This window comes from Scyliorhinus canicula, chromosome 11 (genome assembly GCF_902713615.1).
Source record: "Scyliorhinus canicula chromosome 11, sScyCan1.1, whole genome shotgun sequence".
In the NCBI taxonomy this organism is placed as follows: domain Eukaryota; kingdom Metazoa; phylum Chordata; class Chondrichthyes; order Carcharhiniformes; family Scyliorhinidae; genus Scyliorhinus; species Scyliorhinus canicula.
In genome coordinates this window covers 79,710,684-79,729,200 of record NC_052156.1, presented here as the reverse complement: position 1 = coordinate 79,729,200, position 18,517 = coordinate 79,710,684, and the positions used below count along the sequence as shown (strand labels likewise).

At 44.5% G+C, this 18,517-nt stretch overlaps 1 protein-coding gene across 5 annotated transcripts in view; it reads right to left on the bottom strand.

Annotated features, from left to right (window-relative positions):
* The window catches only part of rad18 (RAD18 E3 ubiquitin protein ligase), a 407,126-nt gene that overhangs the window by 241,923 nt on the left and 146,686 nt on the right, over window positions 1–18,517 (bottom strand). For all 5 annotated transcript variants that reach the window (XM_038810763.1, XM_038810765.1, XM_038810767.1 and 2 more), the window contains one exon: window positions 3,875–4,056. In XM_038810763.1, coding sequence (XP_038666691.1) covers window positions 3,875–4,056 — 182 coding nt within the window. The remainder of the gene's footprint in view (window positions 1–3,874; window positions 4,057–18,517) is intronic.

Sequence of the window (18,517 nt, the reverse complement as noted above, 5' to 3'; positions counted from 1 at the left end):
CTGTAATTTGTTCTAGTCAGTGTATCCACCCCACTGACTCCTTGCTCAGGTTCCCATCTCCCTCCCATTTTAGTTTAAACCCCCCCCCCCCCCAATCATTCCAGAAAACACTCATCCTAGGACACGAGTCCCAGTCCTGCCCAGGTGCAACCCCTCCAAGTTGGTACTGGCCCCAGCAATCCCAATCGGGAAGCAATTCCAATGAACCAGGGATCTGAAACCCTCTCCCTCGCACCATCTCTTCAGCCAAGTATTCATCTGATATACCCTGCTATCTCTGCACTGACTAGCACGTAGCATTGGTAGTAATCCTGAGATCACTACCTTTGAGGTGCTACTTTTCAATTTATCTCCTAAATCCCCATATTCTGCTTTTAGGACCTCGGTTTTTAAAAAATTTTAGGTCATTTGTAGCAATCTGCACCAAGACCACTAGCTGTCCATCCTCCCCCCTCCAGAACGCACTGTAGCCGCTGTGAGTATCCTTAACCCCAGCACCAGCGAGGCATCCTGGGGTCTCGTTTACGGCACAGAAACACCTATCTATTCACCTTACAATTGGATCCTCTATTATTAATACATTCCCATACTGTTCACTGAAGCAAGGAACTTGGCTGTTGCTGCTTTCCCCTGAGAGGCCATTCTCCTCACAGTATCCAAGGTGGTATATCTGTTTTCCAGGGGAAAGGAAATTCCTGCACTGCCTACCCAGTCCTCTTGCTCTGCCTGGTGGTCACCCATTCCATTACTGCCTATGGAGTCTTAGCCTGAGGTGTGACCAGCTCTCTATACATGATATCCACGAAACTCTCCTCCTCACGGATACTCCACAGTGTCCCCAGCCACCACACCAGCTCCGAACCCTGGACTTCCAGGAGCTGCAGCTGGAGACACTTCCTGCGCACATTCTTCCCAAATAGAGCTCTCGAGCCATGACTTACCACTTTAAATCAAACCTTTTGGATGGTACTTAAAATTAAATAATATCAATTACTCTGGAGCCCTTCTTCACTGATCCTCGTTACTCCTAACAAACTACATATTGCAAAATATAGACCTTACAAACGAAAAGCGAGAAAAGTAGTAAATACTTCCCCAACCATACTCACCCAATCAGCTGCTTCCACTTGCCTCGTGTCAAATTTGAATCCTGATGTCACCTCAGGAGCTCCAAACTAGCGCTCCCACCCCTAGCCTCTTTCTCAGGCTCCTTTATTGTCCCTGCTCCGCTCTCAGTCTCGCTCTTTCTCGCGCTCTTTTATCCTCCTGGCTTCACTTCTAAATTCCGCCAGCTGCCGTGGAGGCATGTGAACCCGTGTCCCCAGTACATTAGCCTGGGCCTCTGAATTACTAGTCCAGTGACATCACCACTATGCCACCGACACTTTTTATAAAACAGTTGCTTCAAGATTCTTCTTGGACTTGAACAGCTTGGCATTTACTATCTTAATAGCTTAACAAACTCAAGAGAAGGAAATATCTAACTCACTGTACTCTGCAAAGGTTAAAATAATTTAATTCTGTAATTTGGATGCCTACGTCATGACAGATGTTGGGAATAATACTAAAGTGAAGTGATTGTACATCCTGAGGCATGAACTGCAGAAGTTCCAATCAGCACTTTAATACTTTGTTGTGTAAATGGCTAATTCCTCAAGAGGCCCAATTTATTTCTCTGAACAAAATTAAGGCCTGAAATGCAGGAGTTGCCGAAATATCAAACTACACAAGGTCTATAAAATATTAAACTTCCTCTTCCCTTGAATGCCAACAAGGTTACTAGTAAAATATTTTAAATGTTTCTAACGCAATTATGTTCAACTCCAAGCCACTTGTGAGCAAACACAGAAATGTATTAATGAAGCAAACCAGCCACAAAAGACAAAATTCGACAGATAAAACTATTTCTCTTCTCCATTTTAATTGGCTGGATGCAGGTATCCCAAGAATATCTTTTTTTATTGTTCCTCAGGGAAACACGCAGACATAGAATTAAGGCAATAACATCCAACTCAAAATAGGATCCGGAACAAAAGATTTAAATGAGATGTATAAAATTACCAGGAGCTTAGGCTGGATGGATAGGGAGAACCAATTTCCCTTAGCAGATGGATCAACACCAAAGGTTCATAGGTTTAAAGTAATTGGCAGAAGGATTAGAGACGAGTTGAGAGGAAATATTTTCACCTAGATGAAAAATAGGTGAGAATCCGGAACTCATTGTCTGAAATCCTTACTACTTTAAACAAAAGCCCCATCACCTACGAGGCTGTAAGCCAAGTGCCCAGGAGGTGGGATTAGGCTGGATAGCTTTTTCAGCAATAATCAACAAACTGGTCTCCTGTACTGTAAATGTCTACCACTTCTATGATTCTAGAAGCAGCTGGCGCCATAACCTGTCTCAGAGATTTGGTGAGGCACAGTTCAGAGACAGAAGGATTCCCAATGTGCGCAGAGATTTGTTTCCTTGAGGGTTGGTATTCACACATCAAACAGTGAACCAAGTTTCACAGGAAACCTGATGTGAACTGTGTACTGATTGGTTCATCTAACCACAGAGACTAAAATGACTCAAATGTTTTCATGCAACATAATGATGACCATTAACATCGAAGGCATTGGTTTCAATTTTCTCCTTAACGTGTTCAGTAGCTTCAAAGTACCCCACCCGTCCACCATTCAGTTTAATGGACAGGAAAACCATAGGGAGCTGAATTTATTGGTAGAAAATCCTGGTTATTGTGCCTATTTACCTGCTGCTCTGAGTGTTTAACTGGAAGAGCTGTGATGTTGACACTTACAAATGGATCATGTATCACAAAGTTTAAGTACCATGCAGGTTAGTTAAGCAGAACTGTTTTACCAAAAGGAAAGCAGATTGTGAAATGTATTCTGTGAAATGCCCCGAGGAAAGGACATACAGATTCAAAGTGTTAACTGTCTCTCTCACCTGAGATGCTGCCAGCCCTACTGCGTTTTTATTTATGAAATACATAATAATAATAATCTTTATTGGTGTTACAAGTAGGCTTACATTAACACTGCAATGAAGTTACTGTGAAAATCCCCTAGTCGCCACATTCCGGCACCTGTTCGGATACATTGAATGTCCAACTCACCTAACAAGCATAACTTTCAGGACTTGTGGGAGGAAACTGGAGCACCCAAAGGAACCCAACGCAGACACGGGGAGAATGTGCAGACTCTGCACAGACAGTGACCCAAGCCAGGAATCGAAACCAGGTCCCTGGTACTGTGAAGCAACAGTGCGAACCACTGCGCTACCTTATTACATGTAAACAGGCAGGTATAGGATGATTCAAGAGATGATTAGAATCAATTTAGATTGAGGGATTCACTGAGGAGAGTTGGTGACACTGATTACTGAAAAAATGTTGCCTGACCTTCCCACAATTATCTTAACAGTTCAAAGGGTCTTTTGTACTTCATACGCATGGTTTCAAAAGTTACATTGTAAACCTTTATTTTTTTCTCGAAATTCTAACAAAACAGTAAGAAAGATTATTGTTTATATTTACCTCATTTTTTTTTTAAATTTAGAGTACCCAATTCATTTTTTCCAATTAAGGGGCAATTTAGTATGGCCAATCCACCTAGCCTGCACATCTTTTGGGTTGTGGGGGCGAGACCCACGCAAACACGGGGAGAATGTGCAAACTCCACACGGACAGTGACCCAGAGCCGGGATCGAACCTGGGACCTCGGCGCCGTGAGGCTGCAGGGCTAACCCACTGTGCCACCGTGCTGCCCATATTTACCTAATTTTAAAGATGTACAAATGTTATGAACACTTACAGAAATAACAAACTGCACATACCATGTGTCTTATTCTGACAATGTAGGTCTTACTCACCTGATCTAGGGTTTAAGGAGTCACATTGTGAATTGTACATTTGTACAAAAGCCAGGTGTCGTTTGACCAACTGTGCTTTACTGCCCTGAGTTGACAGTCCACACTCCTTCAACTTCTTCCTCAAATCCCGTTCAGAAATCAGATTATACACTAGTTTAGGCAGTTTCCTTTGGTTCACCGAGCTTAAACGGAAAAACAAACAAGAGAACATGTCTTGTTAATAACTGCTCCCCCAGAATGAGGTGGGTTTGATCATAACAAGGTCTGACATAGGTTACCTACTTTGTTACAAAGGGGTAAGGACGTCAGAGACTGGAATCGCTTGGGAATTTTCCCTTCAGAGCAGAGAAATTTATGGGATATTCTAATAGACATGGTCAAAATTATGAGGGGATTGGATGGATTAGGCGAGGAGAAGCTGTTTCCACTGAAAAAGGATTCAGCAATCAGCGGATACCTTTTTAAAATTATTGGCAAAAAAAAAACCTTATACGGGCTGAAAACGTGGCGCAAGCAGATTCAATAACTACTGAAGAGAAATTCGACTAGTATCTTGAAAAGAGGAATTTGGAGAGCTATGGGGAAAGAGCACAGGATTGGGACTAATTAAACAGCTCTTTTGAGACAGCCTGCCAAGGCACAATGAAAACAAAAAAGACCTCATGGGTTTGAGTAGGGTGATCATTGCTCGGCACAACATCGAGGGCCGAAGGGCCTGTTCTGTGCTGTACTGTTCTATCTATTGAGGACAGGTGAACAAACAGAAATAGAGAGGAGGAATGACCATGTCATTTTCTTGTCGTCAGGCTATAACCAGCAGGATATCGCAAGAAACAGTACTCGAGCCTTAGATAGTCGAATGAATTCAATGAGGACACAGTATGTGATGCATCCAAGTTGTTAATGATAGTTAGATGAGGGTAAAGATGGGGAAGATGCAAAGAGATATAAACAAGTTGAGTGAGTAGGCAAGAACATGACAGGTAGAGCAGCAAGTGGGGAACTGCGAAGTTATCTACTTTGGCAGGAAATATAGAAAAGCAGAATATTTTTACAACTGTTGAACGACTGGGAAATGTGGTCATTCAGAAGGACCTGGGTATCTTTCACATAAACCAGTTATCAATTAGGTACAGCAAGTAATTAGGAAGATAACAGTATTATATTCTTTTCTACAATGGAATTGAAGTACAAGTGTAAAATTTGACTGCAATTATTAAGGCCTTCGTTCATCCATACCTGGAGTACTATGTACAATTTTGGTCTCCTTACCTAATTAAACATTTACCTGCCTTGGAGGGAAGTTTGACTCGGCTGATTGCTGGGGTGGGAGGATTAATTTATGAGAAGAGATTGAGTAGACTAAACGAATATTCCCTAGAATTTAGACGTGATCTAACTAACTGAAAGGTATAAAAATCTTAAGGGGTTTGACAGGAAAGATACTGGGAGGTTATTTCCTCAATCTGGGGAGTCGAGAATTAGGAGCATAGTCCTAGAATGAAGGATCAGCACTTTAAGAATGATATGAAGAGAAATGTCTTTATTCGGAGTTGTGAATCTTTGAAATTTTCGAACTCCGAGAGCTGTGAACGCTTAGTCAGTGTGTGTAGTCAAGGCAACATGTGATAGATCTTTGGATACTGAGGAAATTACCGTATGCAATCCTCCGCCATCTCCAGCATGATGCCACCACCAAACACATCTTCCCTTCACTCCCTCTGTTAGCATTCCACAGAGACCGTTCCCTCCGAGAAAATCTAGTCCACTCCTCCACCATACCCAGTACCTCTCCCATCACCCATGGCACCTTCCCATGCAATCGCAGAAGGTGTAACACCTGCCCCTTTACCTCTTCCATGCTTAACATTCCAGGCCCAAAACACACATTCCAGGTTAAGCAGCATTTCACTTGCATCTCTTCCAATTTGGTCTACTGCATTCGCTGCTCCCAATGTGGTCTCCTCTATATCGGAGAGACCAAACGCAGACTGGGTGATCGCTTTGCTGAGCATCTTCGGTCTGTGCGCATTCAGGATCCTGACCTTCCTGTTGCTTGCCATTTTAACAAAAGACCCTGCTCCCATGCCCACATGTCTGTTCTTGGCCTGCTGCAATGTTCCAGTGAAGCGTAACGCAAACTGGAGGAGCAACATCTCGTCTTCCGGTTAGGCACGCTGCAGCCTTCCGGCCTGAACATCGAATTCAACAACTTCAGATGATCAGCCCCACCTCGACCCATTTGTTTTCATTTCATTTTAACTGTCTTTTACCATTTCTTTCTTTCTTAATATACATTTAATTTTCCCCCTCCAATCTTATTTTATCTTTCCTGCACCTTTTTCCTCTTTGCTTCCCCTTCCCCTCCCCCCACACCTACAGTTCATCCTCCGATGTTAGTTTCCCTGCTGTTTGACCTTTCACATCTTTTGTCCTCTCTGGGGACTGCCATTAACACTCTTTCCCCTTGGTATCTGTGGCCATTAGCACCCGGTTTCCCTGGGTTTCTGTGGCTATGACTCATCTTTCATTCTCACTCCACGGTATAAATATTTCCCACTTTCTCTGTCTGTTAGCTTTGACAAAGAGTCATCGGACTCGAAACGTTAGCTCTTTTCTCTCCCTAAAGATGCTGCCAGACTTGCTGAGATTTTCCAGCATTTTCTCTTTCGTTCAAGGAAATTACTGGATTTGGAGATAATGGGAGTTGATGGAAGGACAGCTACGCTTTACTAAATGTCAGAGCAGGCTCAAAGGGCAAATGACCTAGTCCCGTTTCTTAGCTTCTATTTCTTATGTCCTTATCAAATTGATTTTTGACCCTGTGCAACTATTTCCACCCCCTCCATCCTCACCTTCCCAGATATTGGGATCGGGAGATCTTTTCAAATGCAGTGCTTTTTCATTTAGATAAACTGCTTCTTTTAACTAATCTTTTATCTCCAAGTCTCTGAATCATTCTGGTCTGGTCTCCAATTTCTTTCTCTCGATTAAGTACCCAAAATTGCACTCAACATTTCAATCATCCTGCAACATCAGACTTGGCATACTTTGGATTTCTTCTGCTTTATATTTTAGCTTGGAAATCTCAACTAATTCAATCATGATATGAAACAATTTACTCTCAATTCTAATTACAGTTTGCTGATTTATGCTTTTGTCATGCAGTTGTGTGCACTCACCTCTAAAAAATACACTACGTGATATAATTTGAACTTACTTGTCTGAGAAGTCTCTCAGTTGCAATTGATTGTTCTCAAACACACACAAACCAAACAGCCTGATATTGCTGGGGATAGTGGTCATCAAGAACATAAGGGTACACAGGATAAGAAAAGAAATCGAACAGCATCCAGTCCATCAAGCCCAGGCCTACTGCAGGCCATGAGTAATATACACGATAATGGGCCCAACCACAACTACTTCATTTCAAAAAATATAAAGTAAAAACAGAAAATTCTAGATACGTTCAGCAGGCCTGGCTGTATCTGTGGAGAGAGAAATTCCACCTGCTCAAATGAATTAGAATCATTGGGTATGACAAACAAGTACCTGGTCTCAAACCTAACCCAACAGCTGCCTGGTTTCAACGTTCCAAGGAAAAAATGGTCCACCCTTTAACAGATTCAGGACAGGCCATGATCCCTGCTTGGTCAATCTCTACAGAAGGGGCATTAGTGCCAGCTCCCAATCTGCCTGTGGGAGAGAGCAAACTATGTACCACATCAGAGAAAAGTGTCCAATCCACAGACTCAGCAGATGCCTATCTGTACTCAACAAAGCAGAACCAGAAGAAATTGCTTGCCTTAGGGTCTCTGCATTAGCTAAATAAACAAATAAAATTACATGATAAAATTTGAAGAAAAACATTCACGAAATCTTTGTGGAATTAAATAGGGCCTTGGCGAGATCACACATGGGTACTGTGCAGTTTGGCCTCTTTACCTGAGGAAGGATATACTTGCCTTAGGAACGCAATGAAAATCAACTGGACTGCCTTCTGGATGAGGAGATTGTCCTGAAGGAATGATTAAGTGGATCAGACCAATATTCCCCAGGGTTTAAAAATGAGAAGTGATTTTATTGAAAATATAAAATTCTTACGGAGGATTTTTGGGACTTAAAGCTGACATGATGTCGAAGGGTTTGGGAGTCTAAAACTAGAGGATCACAATCTCTGAATAAGGGGTTGGCAATTAAAACTGAGACGGAGAAAGCCTCTTGTGTGTGTCTTAAATTCTCTACCACACAGAGCTGTTGATATTCAGTCATTAAGCATTTCTGAATCAAAGATCAATACATTCTTTAATACAATATTGAAGGGAATAAACAGATATGGATATAGTGTAAGGTGGGGTTGAGGCTGAATGTCAGCTGTGGCCTTACTGAACGGCGAAGCAGGCCCAAAAGACCCAAATGTTCTACCCTCACTCTTTTTCTTCCGTTTTCCAGTATTGAAGTGCACCATATTGGAATATTTACATAATTATTTTATGAGGACACAATGACCTTGACAGAAAATCTTTCAAAGTAATTTCAACATCGATCAGTTTTTTGGACAGGAGGCTGTAATATATAAATAAGGTTTTGTAGCCACCTGGAATGGCCACTTCCCCACTTTAAAATGGTGGTCCGCTGAGAATGCAGGGAGAAATGCCCAAACACAGGAAAACAAGCAGGTTCAAAATCTCCTGTATATTAGAACTTCCAGAAACCCAGACAGCACCGAAACTAACAACCATCTATATATTGATGAGCGATCCCCGGGAACAATTGGAAACATTTAAGATAATCGAGGCCAAGCCAGACTCCTCGGCGCCAGCGGGAGCCAAGACAAAGGAAGGCCAACGGACATATAGGAACCGCCCAGCGATCAGGGAACAGCCCCAGTATTGGGGAAATCAAATCAACTGACTGGAACATGGTCCAATCAATTGGAACCAGGTACGGGGTCTGCCCAAAAAGGCGTGAATCCCCTGGGGACTATAAAATAGAGTCCCCAAGTTCAGTTCGATCTTCTTGGCAGGGTCCCTCAGCAGCTCAAAACAACCCTTGACCGTGAGCTGCACCAACCAAGTAAGTGTCCAGTCAACGCACGCTACGAGATAGGCGCTCCTCACCATTAGTCCATACCAGCTGGAAGCCTGCAGACTCAGAAGCGAACAAAAGGCCATTTGTTCCCCTGACCTGGTGGGCCAGTTTCCAAAGCTAACTATTGGCCTTTTAGTGTTAGAGATTGACTAGTGAGTAGTATTTTATGCATGAGTAGCAACTGACTGTGTATATAATAAATGTGTTTTGATTTTAACCTTACTAACTGGTGTATTGGGTCAGCACTTGAACTTGAACCTCGAGGTGGTATCATAAAGATACCTGGCGACTCTAGAACAAGGTGATTAAACAGAGCAAATTAAGTGTAAAGCACACTTTGCAAATTAGCAACAGTTTACCCTCCTATGTTGTCTGAAAACACTTGCAAACACTGAATGCTGGAACGTGGAGATTGTTCCTGTAATCGGTCTCTTGAAGATAAGATTGTGTTAGGAATTAAAAACTAATTAAAATAATATGAACTTATTAAACATATTTCTAAAAGTGACTGATTAAACTAATATGAATTTATTTAACCAATAATCATGGGAGTAAAAGATACCACAAGCTGCATATTTATGTAGGCAGGTAACTTTCCACAATTGAACCTTTATTGAACACAACTGGCTCATTTCAGGATGCCTTTCCCTGATGAGCCTTGTACTCCTCACAGACCTGAGTTAGCAAAACATCCCAATGCAAGGCCATGGCTGTTTGGTGTAGAAGGAACAGGTGGCTGTTTAGGGAGAGGCATCGAGACAGAGATTACGTGCAGCTTCTGGGAAAATTGGAGAGGACAGATAGTGCCTAATCTAGGAGACACCTTGCCTGTGAACTATGTGCCACCTGGATCCAGAGACATCTGTTTAATATAAACCTATACACAGTCAGCATTGGAATCAAAATAATGTTCTGTGAACTGTCAGTGTATAAAGGTGCTTGCAGGTCTGTAGACTAGCAGAGCCCTGCTCGAGGTCCTGCCAATGTAGCTCTCCCCCATCATATGATGGAGGAATAAATGATCATGCTGTACCCGGATCTCCTGAGATCATTTAATGCAAACTTCACGACAATAGTAGTGTTTCCATTTATAATACATACCCTTTGCTTGTTGCAATCTTTATCTACAGTGAAAGGAAACAATGGTAGCTGTAATTCAGGAAGATATATTGCTGAAGATGAGAATCGACATCTTTATGTCATAACAATCCCAAACCAATCATCTTCCAAGCCCTGGGACCAGCAGTTAGTCAAGGAGACACCGAGACATCAACTTAATACTTAGCATGCTGAAAAATGACACATGACACAAACTAAGCCCTGCTCCACCTTTCTCAGTCATGGCAATGGCTCCACCAGTGGGAGTGCTTGTAAAATGTAGCAAGCTCTTGTACCAGCCTCCCATTTATGTGCCTGTAAATTCCATTTGCCATAATCCGACAAGGTGTGTAAACTTACTAGTTTCAATATCTATTCTCAAACATTACCCGACAAAGTGTGTAAACTTATCCAATGCCTATTCTCAAAAAATAATCTTCCTACATATATTATATACCAACAATGGATTTTGGCAGCATGACCTCTATGAAGCACTTTGGTTGGAGGGCATGCTTGGGGGATCCACAGTCTGCATTTCTTCATTAATTACTTTCTTTCATGCTCAGTTTTTTAATATGAACTTGGTTTGTTGTTTTTGCAGTTGATATTAATCATGTGGAGATGGAAATTTAAAATTATTTTTTAAAATGTCTGAAAACATAGGTAACACAAACACTCATGGCTCTACTTTTATGGCTTTGAAGGTTTTCTTTAACATATACCACATTGTGGTTAAAGGCTCGACTTTAAGGAATGCAGGTTGACCAGGGGCAAAACTGTTTTTTTTTTATAAATGTTTTTATTGGGTTTTTGAACAAAGTACATTTACTGTTATGTACACAGAATAAGAAAGTTACATATATATATATATATAGATATATACATACACAGAAGAGAAGGGCACACCAAAACATACACAAAAAAAAGTAATAATAAAAAAATAAATAAAATAGAATAACTGGTAGGGTATTGTGCACCAGCTCAACAGCAGCAACTGGACAACTGGCAAAATTATTTACAACACACAAGTAGGTGACTGTTTGTTGGGGGGCTGGAGACTGGGGAGGTAAATATACATTTGGGTGCCAGAGAAACAATTACAGTGGGCAATACTCAAATGGGTTTGGTGTGGCGTTGTCACTTGCTTCTCCCGGACGGATCTCGCTGCCGTTGTCGTCTTGCGCTCGCCTCCGCTTCAGCCATTCCTCTCGTCTTTCGCCTGTATTCTCCTTGTTCTGTTCCTGGAGATGCCAAGTTTGTTATCGTGTCCCGTGCCCTCCTTCCGACTGTCATTGCCCTGCCTCCCCCCCCCCCCCCCCCCCACCTCCCTGGTTCGCCTCTCTTGTTCCCCGTCTCTCCCCCCCCCCCCCCCCCCCCCCCCCCGTGGTTCGCCTTTCTTTCCTCTTAGGTTTAGCTCTCTCTCTCCGCACCCCCCCCCCCCCCCCCGGGTCTATCTCTCCCTCTCATGCTTTGGCTACTTTCCCCTGATTCTTGGCCACCTGACTATTCTTCTGCTTGTTCATTGGCCACAAACAGGTCCCGGAACAATTGGGTGAATGGCTTCCAAGAGGTCGGACAGCCAGTCTGCAGTTTTGGGTGGTGTTGCTGACCGCCAGCCGAACAGGATTCTACGGCGGGCGATCAGGGAGGTAAACGCAAGGGCGTCCGCCCTCCTCCCCAAGAATAGATACGGCTGGTCTGATACCCCGAAGACCGCCACTTTTTGGGATGGCTCCACCCTAATCCCCACCACTTTGGGCATTGCCTCGAAGGCGGCTGTCCAGTGCCCCGCAAGTCTGGGGCAAGACCAGAACATGTGGGCATGCTTGGCTGGGCCTCCTTGGCACCGTTCACATCTATCCTCCACCTCCAGGAAGAACCTACTCATATGGGATCTTGTTAAGTGGGCTCTATGTACCACTTTTAGCTGCGTCAGGCTGAGCCTTGCGCACGTGGAGGTGGGGTTGACCCTGTGCAGTGCTTCGCTCCAGAGTCCCCACACTATTTCAATCCCCAGGTCCTCCTCCCAGTTTTTTCTTGTTGCGTCCAGTATGGTGTCGGCCCTCTCTACCAGCCGGTCATACATGTCGCTACAGTTTCCTTTATCTAGCATTCTCGTGTCCAGTAACTCTTCCAGTAATGTCTGTCGTGGTGGTTGTGGGTACGTCCTTGTCTCCTTTCGTAGGAAGTTTTTGAGTTGTAGATAGCTGAGCTCGTTCCCCCTGGCTAGCTGGAATTTCTCTGTCAGTTCGTCCAGTGTTGCGATCCTGCCATCCGTGTATAGGTCCCTGACTGTCAGTGTCCCTCCATCCTGCCCCCACCTTTTGAAGGTGGAGTCAGTCAGTGCTGGTGTGAACCTATGGTTGTTGCAGATGGGAGCTTTGTCCGATAATTTAGTCAGACCAAATTGCTGCCTTAGCTGGTTCCAGGATTGGAGGGTGGCTATCACCACCGGGCTGCTGGAGTGTTTTTTGGGTTGGGGTGGGAGTGCCGCCGTGGCGAGGGCCTGGAGGGAGGTCCCAATGCAGGAGGCCTCTTCCGCGCGCATCCACTCGGCTTCTGGCTCCTTGATCCATCCCCTTATTTGCTCGGCCGTCGTCGCCCAGTGGTAGAATTGTAGGTTTGGGATGGCTAGCCACACCCCCCCCCGGATTTTGTTTTTTGCAGGATCTTCTTTGAGATCCTAGCATTCTTCCCCACCCATACGAACGCCATGATTAGTTTGTCCAGTGCTTTGAAGAAGGCCTTGGGGATGTAGATCGGAATGGATCTAAGTAGGAAGAGGTACCTGGGCAGTACGTTCATGAGGGAGAGTGGGAGTGTGTTCCATCTTTGTAGGTCCTTTTTTACTTTCTCCGTCAGACTGGTGAGGTTCCATTTGTGGATTCCTTTCCAGTCATGGGCTATTTGGATCCCCTGGTAGTGGAATTTGTGTCGGGCTTGTTTAAACGGCAGTCCCGTTAGTGCTGCCCCACCTAAGCGTGGGTGTACCTGGAAGATCTCGCTTTTGCTCATGTTGAGTTTGTAGCCCGAGAAGGCGCCAAACTCTTTCAGGAGCGCGATGATTCCATCCATGCTGCTATGTGGGTCCGAAATGTAGAGATGCAGGTCATCTGCATAGAGTGAGACTCTGTGCTCTCTGCCGCCCCTTTGGATCCCCCTCCAGCTTTTTGCTGCTCTGAGCGCGATTCCTAGTGGTTCAATCGCGAGAGCGAACAGCAGCGGGAACAGTGGGCATCCTTGTCTGGTGCCCCTGTGCAGCTGGAAGTATCGGGAATTGGTGTTGTTTGTCCGTACGCTCGCCATTGGAGCATTGTATAGGAGCTTTACCCAGGAGGTGGACCCTGTTCCAAGCCTGAACTGCACCAGTACCTCGATGAGATATTTCCATTCGACTCTGTTGAAGGCCTTTTCTGCGGCTAGGGAGACGATCACCTCTGGTGTTCTCTCCCCAGAGGGGGTCATTATCACGTTCAACAAGCGCCTGATGTTCGAGGTAAGCTGTCTATCTTTGACAAAGCCCATCTGGTCCTCTGCGACCACCTCTGGTACACAGTCTTCTAGCCTTTTGGCTAGGATTTTGGCCTGTATTTTGGCATCTGCGCTCAGCAGTGAGATGGGTCTGTGTGACCCACATTCCGTTGGGTCTTTGTCTTTCTTAGGTATCAGCGAGATTGAGGCATGTGCTAGCGTGGGTGGCAGTGTGCCCCGAGCTAGCGAGTCTGTGAACATTTCCCGTAGGTGTGGGGCCAGTGCTGTCGTAAATTTTTTGTAGAAGTCCACCGGGAACCCATCTGGTCCCGGCGCCTTCCCTGTCTGCATGGAGCTAATGCTGTCCATGATCTCTCCCAGTGCTCGTGGTGCTTCCAGGTCCCGTTTTCTGCCCTGCCCCACGACTGGAATGTCCAGTCCATCAAGGATCCGTTTCATCCCAGACTCCCCCATTGGGGGCTCTGAGGTGTACAGCCCTTGGTAGAAGGCCTTGAAGGTTTTGTTGGGCAAAACTGTGTTGATCATTACATTCTAGACACTTTGATTGACACGAAAAAAAATCATCAAAAAAATATCTATTTCAGCCGTGGCATCTTTCTCGCCTCTGAATCACAAGGTTCCGGGTTCAAGTCCCATTCCAAGGCTTGAGCACAAATTTCAGGGCTGACAGTTCAGTGTAGTCCTGAAGGAGTGCTGCACTGTCAGAGGTGCCATCTTTCAGAACAGACATTAAACCGAGACACCATCTGCCTGTTGGGATTAATATAAAAGGTCCTATGGCGCAATTTCAAAGAACAGGAGAGCTGGCTTCTGTGCCTTGCCCAATATTGATCCCTCAATGAACATCACAAAAGACAAATTATCTAGTCATTAATGCATTGCTATTTGTCAAAGTTTGCTGAGCGCATAATGGCTCCATGTAGCCTGCATTACAACAGTGACTACACTTCATAAGAGTACTTTTATTGGCTGTATTGAGATGTCCAGTAGTTGTGAAAAGTGCTATGTAAATGCAAATCTTTGTTTCTTCATGCATTGTTTGCAGTCTGCTTCTGCCAGCTGTGGATAGGAAGAGGAGGAAATCAGCTTAAGAAAGGAGTATTTTCAATTTATCTCAGGAGCAGAGAGCAAAAAGATTATTACGGTAGACAGTGGAACCTCCTTAGCACAGTTCACAGCATTTTGCAGGATACAGTGCAAGTTTGGTAAATGTTATAAAAAAGTTTTAATTTTACAAGTTAATGCTGATTAGGTTTTTGGCATTATCCTTCCTACCGATGTCAAACATCCTCTACCCCTATAACCCACCCTGAGCGGAGTTACTCTGATTCTGGTCTTTCGTTCATCCCCTTCCCTTCAACCCCATAAGTGAACGTGCACTTTGCTGTGCCACACACTCGACAACCATCTCCCAAACACACACCCCTACCACCCACAACCTCTCCATCTTGTTTTCTGCTTTGAAGACCAATCTTAAAACTAACCTCTTTAACTAAGCTTTTTATACCCCCCCCCCCCCCCCCTCCCCCCTCCCCAAGCACTCATTTAGAATCATTGAATCTCTCTACAGCGCAAAAGGAGGCCATTCGGCTCATCGCATCTGCACTGACCCTCTGAAAGATCACACTACCTCGGCCCAGTCCTCTGCAACCATGTAATACCACCTAACCATTGTACAATAAGGGGCAATTTAGCATGGCCAATCCACCAAACCTGCACATCTTTGGACTGTGGGAGAAAACCGGAGCACCCAGAGGAAACTCACGCAGACACGGAAGGATGTGCCAACACCACACAGACAGTCACCAAAGGTCGGAATTGAACCTGGGTCCCTGGCGCTGTGAAGCAGCAGTGATAACCACTGTGCCACCGTGCCTATCATTTCTATCACCTTCTTTGGTTTGACATGATTTGTCATTTGACTGCATCGCAGAGAAGCCCTGGATATATTTTCTACATTAAGTGTAAGTTTTTGTTGTTTTCATTGTCTTGACCGTACATTCTTCTGGAACTTTCTTCAATCTTAGAACCGTCTCAATTGATGTGCAAATGACCAGATGACACAAAAGATCACAGAAGATCACAGAAGATACAAACGTAAGTGGTTTTGGGCCCCCCGCCCCAGGTTTAGTAAAGAGTAAAATGTTGGCTCTAATGGAATGAGATGTTATTTCCCCATATCAGAAGAATGCTTCTTGCTGACAGCTGCAAGGACTGTAACTAATCTGGGGTGGATAACCAGGGCAATGGTGATCATAAAATAGAAGAATTACTATCCTTACAAAAAGTATTAATAAGGTTGGCTCCTCTGATGGCAGTGTAAACATATGCAGACATGGCCTGGTACTGAGCCTCTTGCAGTGACGTAGAGAGAAATTTGAAGGTTCTGCAGTTTGACGAAAATGTATGACCATATAATTCATTGTTGCTCATTCTGGGTGAGTGTGCTTAACACTCGATTTGGCTCTGTTTCGTTACTTAACTTTGAAGTCGCCAGGTATCGTTAAGATACCACCAGAAGTTTCAAGGTCAAGTTCAAAGCAATAAAACCATACACCAATTAGTAAGTTCAAACAAATTAGTTTATTATAATACAATTATAAACTACTCATACACACGCTAAGATGACTAAACTATTCCTACCACAAAAAAGACCAATACTTATCTGAATAAGGAACTGCCAGATCAGGGGACAAGGGCCTCTTGCTCTGCACTGGGTCCGCAGACTTCAGGTTGGTACGGGTTAAAAGGGGTCAGGAGTGTCTATCTCTGGTAGCGATCGTTGTGAGACACTTACTTGCTGGCGGCTGCTGTCCGAACCGAACCTCTCTCTCGGTCAAGGTCTTCTTCGGTAAAGGCTGGTCGAGAGGGCTGGTCAAGAGAGGAGGGCTGGTCAAGAAGAACAAACTGAGTTTGGGACCTGTCTTTTATAGGTCCCAGAGTTTCACGCCCTTTTGGGCGGACCCTCTCTCTGCTGGGGATCGATTGGGTCTCTTCCCAATCGATTTGTTCGAATCCCCCCAATACTGAGGCTGTCCCTCGGCTACTGGGCGGGCCTTCAGGTGCTTTGTCTTCGAACCCCGCTGGTGCCGGGGTGTCTGGCTTCCCATACAATGTTGCAATCACTTCCCTATTTGTGTCCTTTGTCCCTGGGATCGTTCCATTACTATGCTAACTGTCCCGAAGATTGCCTCATTAGTATGCGGAATGTTCGTTTCGGTGCTGTCTGCTCTCTTAGCAGACAGAATACACAGTGGCTTGTTGCAGCCTGCTTGTGCTGCAAACTTTGTCCATTTTACCCTGCAAGCTTTGCGTTCCCCCATTTTGTATTGAGGGAATGGCCAACTTCGGTGGCTACATTATAAACCTATTATGTTGCTTTAGAACATAGAAAAATACAGCACAGAACAGGCCCTTCGGCCCACGATGTTGTGCTGAACCTTTGTCCTAGATTAATCATAGATTATCATCGAATTTACAGTGCAGAAGGAGGCCATTCGGCACATCGAGTCTGCACCAGCTCTTGGAAAGAGCACCCTACTACTCAAGGTCAACAGCTCCACCCTATCCCCATAACCCAGTGACCCCAACCAACACTTAGAGCAATTTTGGACACTAAGGGCAATTTATTATGGCCAATCCACCTAACCTGCACATCTTTGGACTGTGGGCTTTCCGAGGTAATCAATCATTTGAGCCCCAAATATAAGTAAAAAATGCTTTTTAAGTGACAAATATTTGTGCTGGTAGGCTGTTTACTTCAAACCATGTGATATTTTGAATCATTAGTCTTTAGCATTTCTAGAATTCCATTCTGCAACAGTTGAATAATTTAAGCCTATTAAAAACAAGAATTACAGAAAACTTTGCTTACCTCTGACTGGGAGATGTTATGTTGAGGACACAATGCTTTTCTTCCTTTATATTTATAACCTAAATCTGGGTATACAGGGCACAACTGCAAAATTTGAAGATGATGCAAGACTTGGAAGTATTGAGAACTGCGAGGAGTTCACAATGATGGATATAGACAGGCTGGTGGAATGGGAAGACACGTGGCTAATTAAATGTAATGTAGGGGAGGATGAAATTTAATGTAGAGGAGGATGAGGGAGGGAATTGGGAAGGATGGGGAGCAGAGGGGAAGAAAAAACTAAAATAAAATAATCGCTTGTTGTCACAAGTAGGCTTCAATGAAGTTACTGTGAAATGCTCCCGGCACATTCCGGCGTCTGTTCGGGGAGGCCGGTACGGGAATTGAACCCGCGCTGCTGTCATTGATCTGCATTACAAGTCAGCTGTTTCGCCCACTGTGCTAAACCAGCCCCTCGGGACATGGAAGGGGGAAGAGAAAAAATGTGAGGTGGGATAGGAAAGATTCTGGGGAGGAAAGGGGTAGGGAAAGGATTTGGAGTGAGGTCCAGATGTATGGAGGATTTGAGGGGAGGGAATGGAGAGGAGAGGAAGTGTGTGAGTGAGAGGAGAAGTGGCTGGGGGGTGAGGAAGGGGTTGTATTCTGACCTGCTTCCCCAGGTTACTGGACTGGGCCATGTGGTGCAGGCTCTGGGAGGGTGAATTTAATCAAAGGGAGCCAATCCTGCAGCCAGGAACTCGGGTTGGGGGACTGCCACCGAACAAGAGCCCCTGGCGAACACTCAGATAATAGGTTTCATAATCTACTGAATAAATAAGGTACATGCAGATCCGTGCCAGTTATTGTTTCCCTTTGAGCTAACCACCCCTCTTCATAGCGCCACAGTGTACACCAACAAAAAAAGCACAAGTTCAAAATGGATGCTGCAAATCTGAATATTTGTAGAAAACAGAAAATGCTGCAAATACTCATCAGGTCTGGAAGCAGAGGGAAACAGAATGGCTTCAAGTCATAACCCAAGTACATTACTGGAAACGGATGCATTTCTTAAACATTCAACAACATTTCAGTGCCAGGTTAAGTTAAGC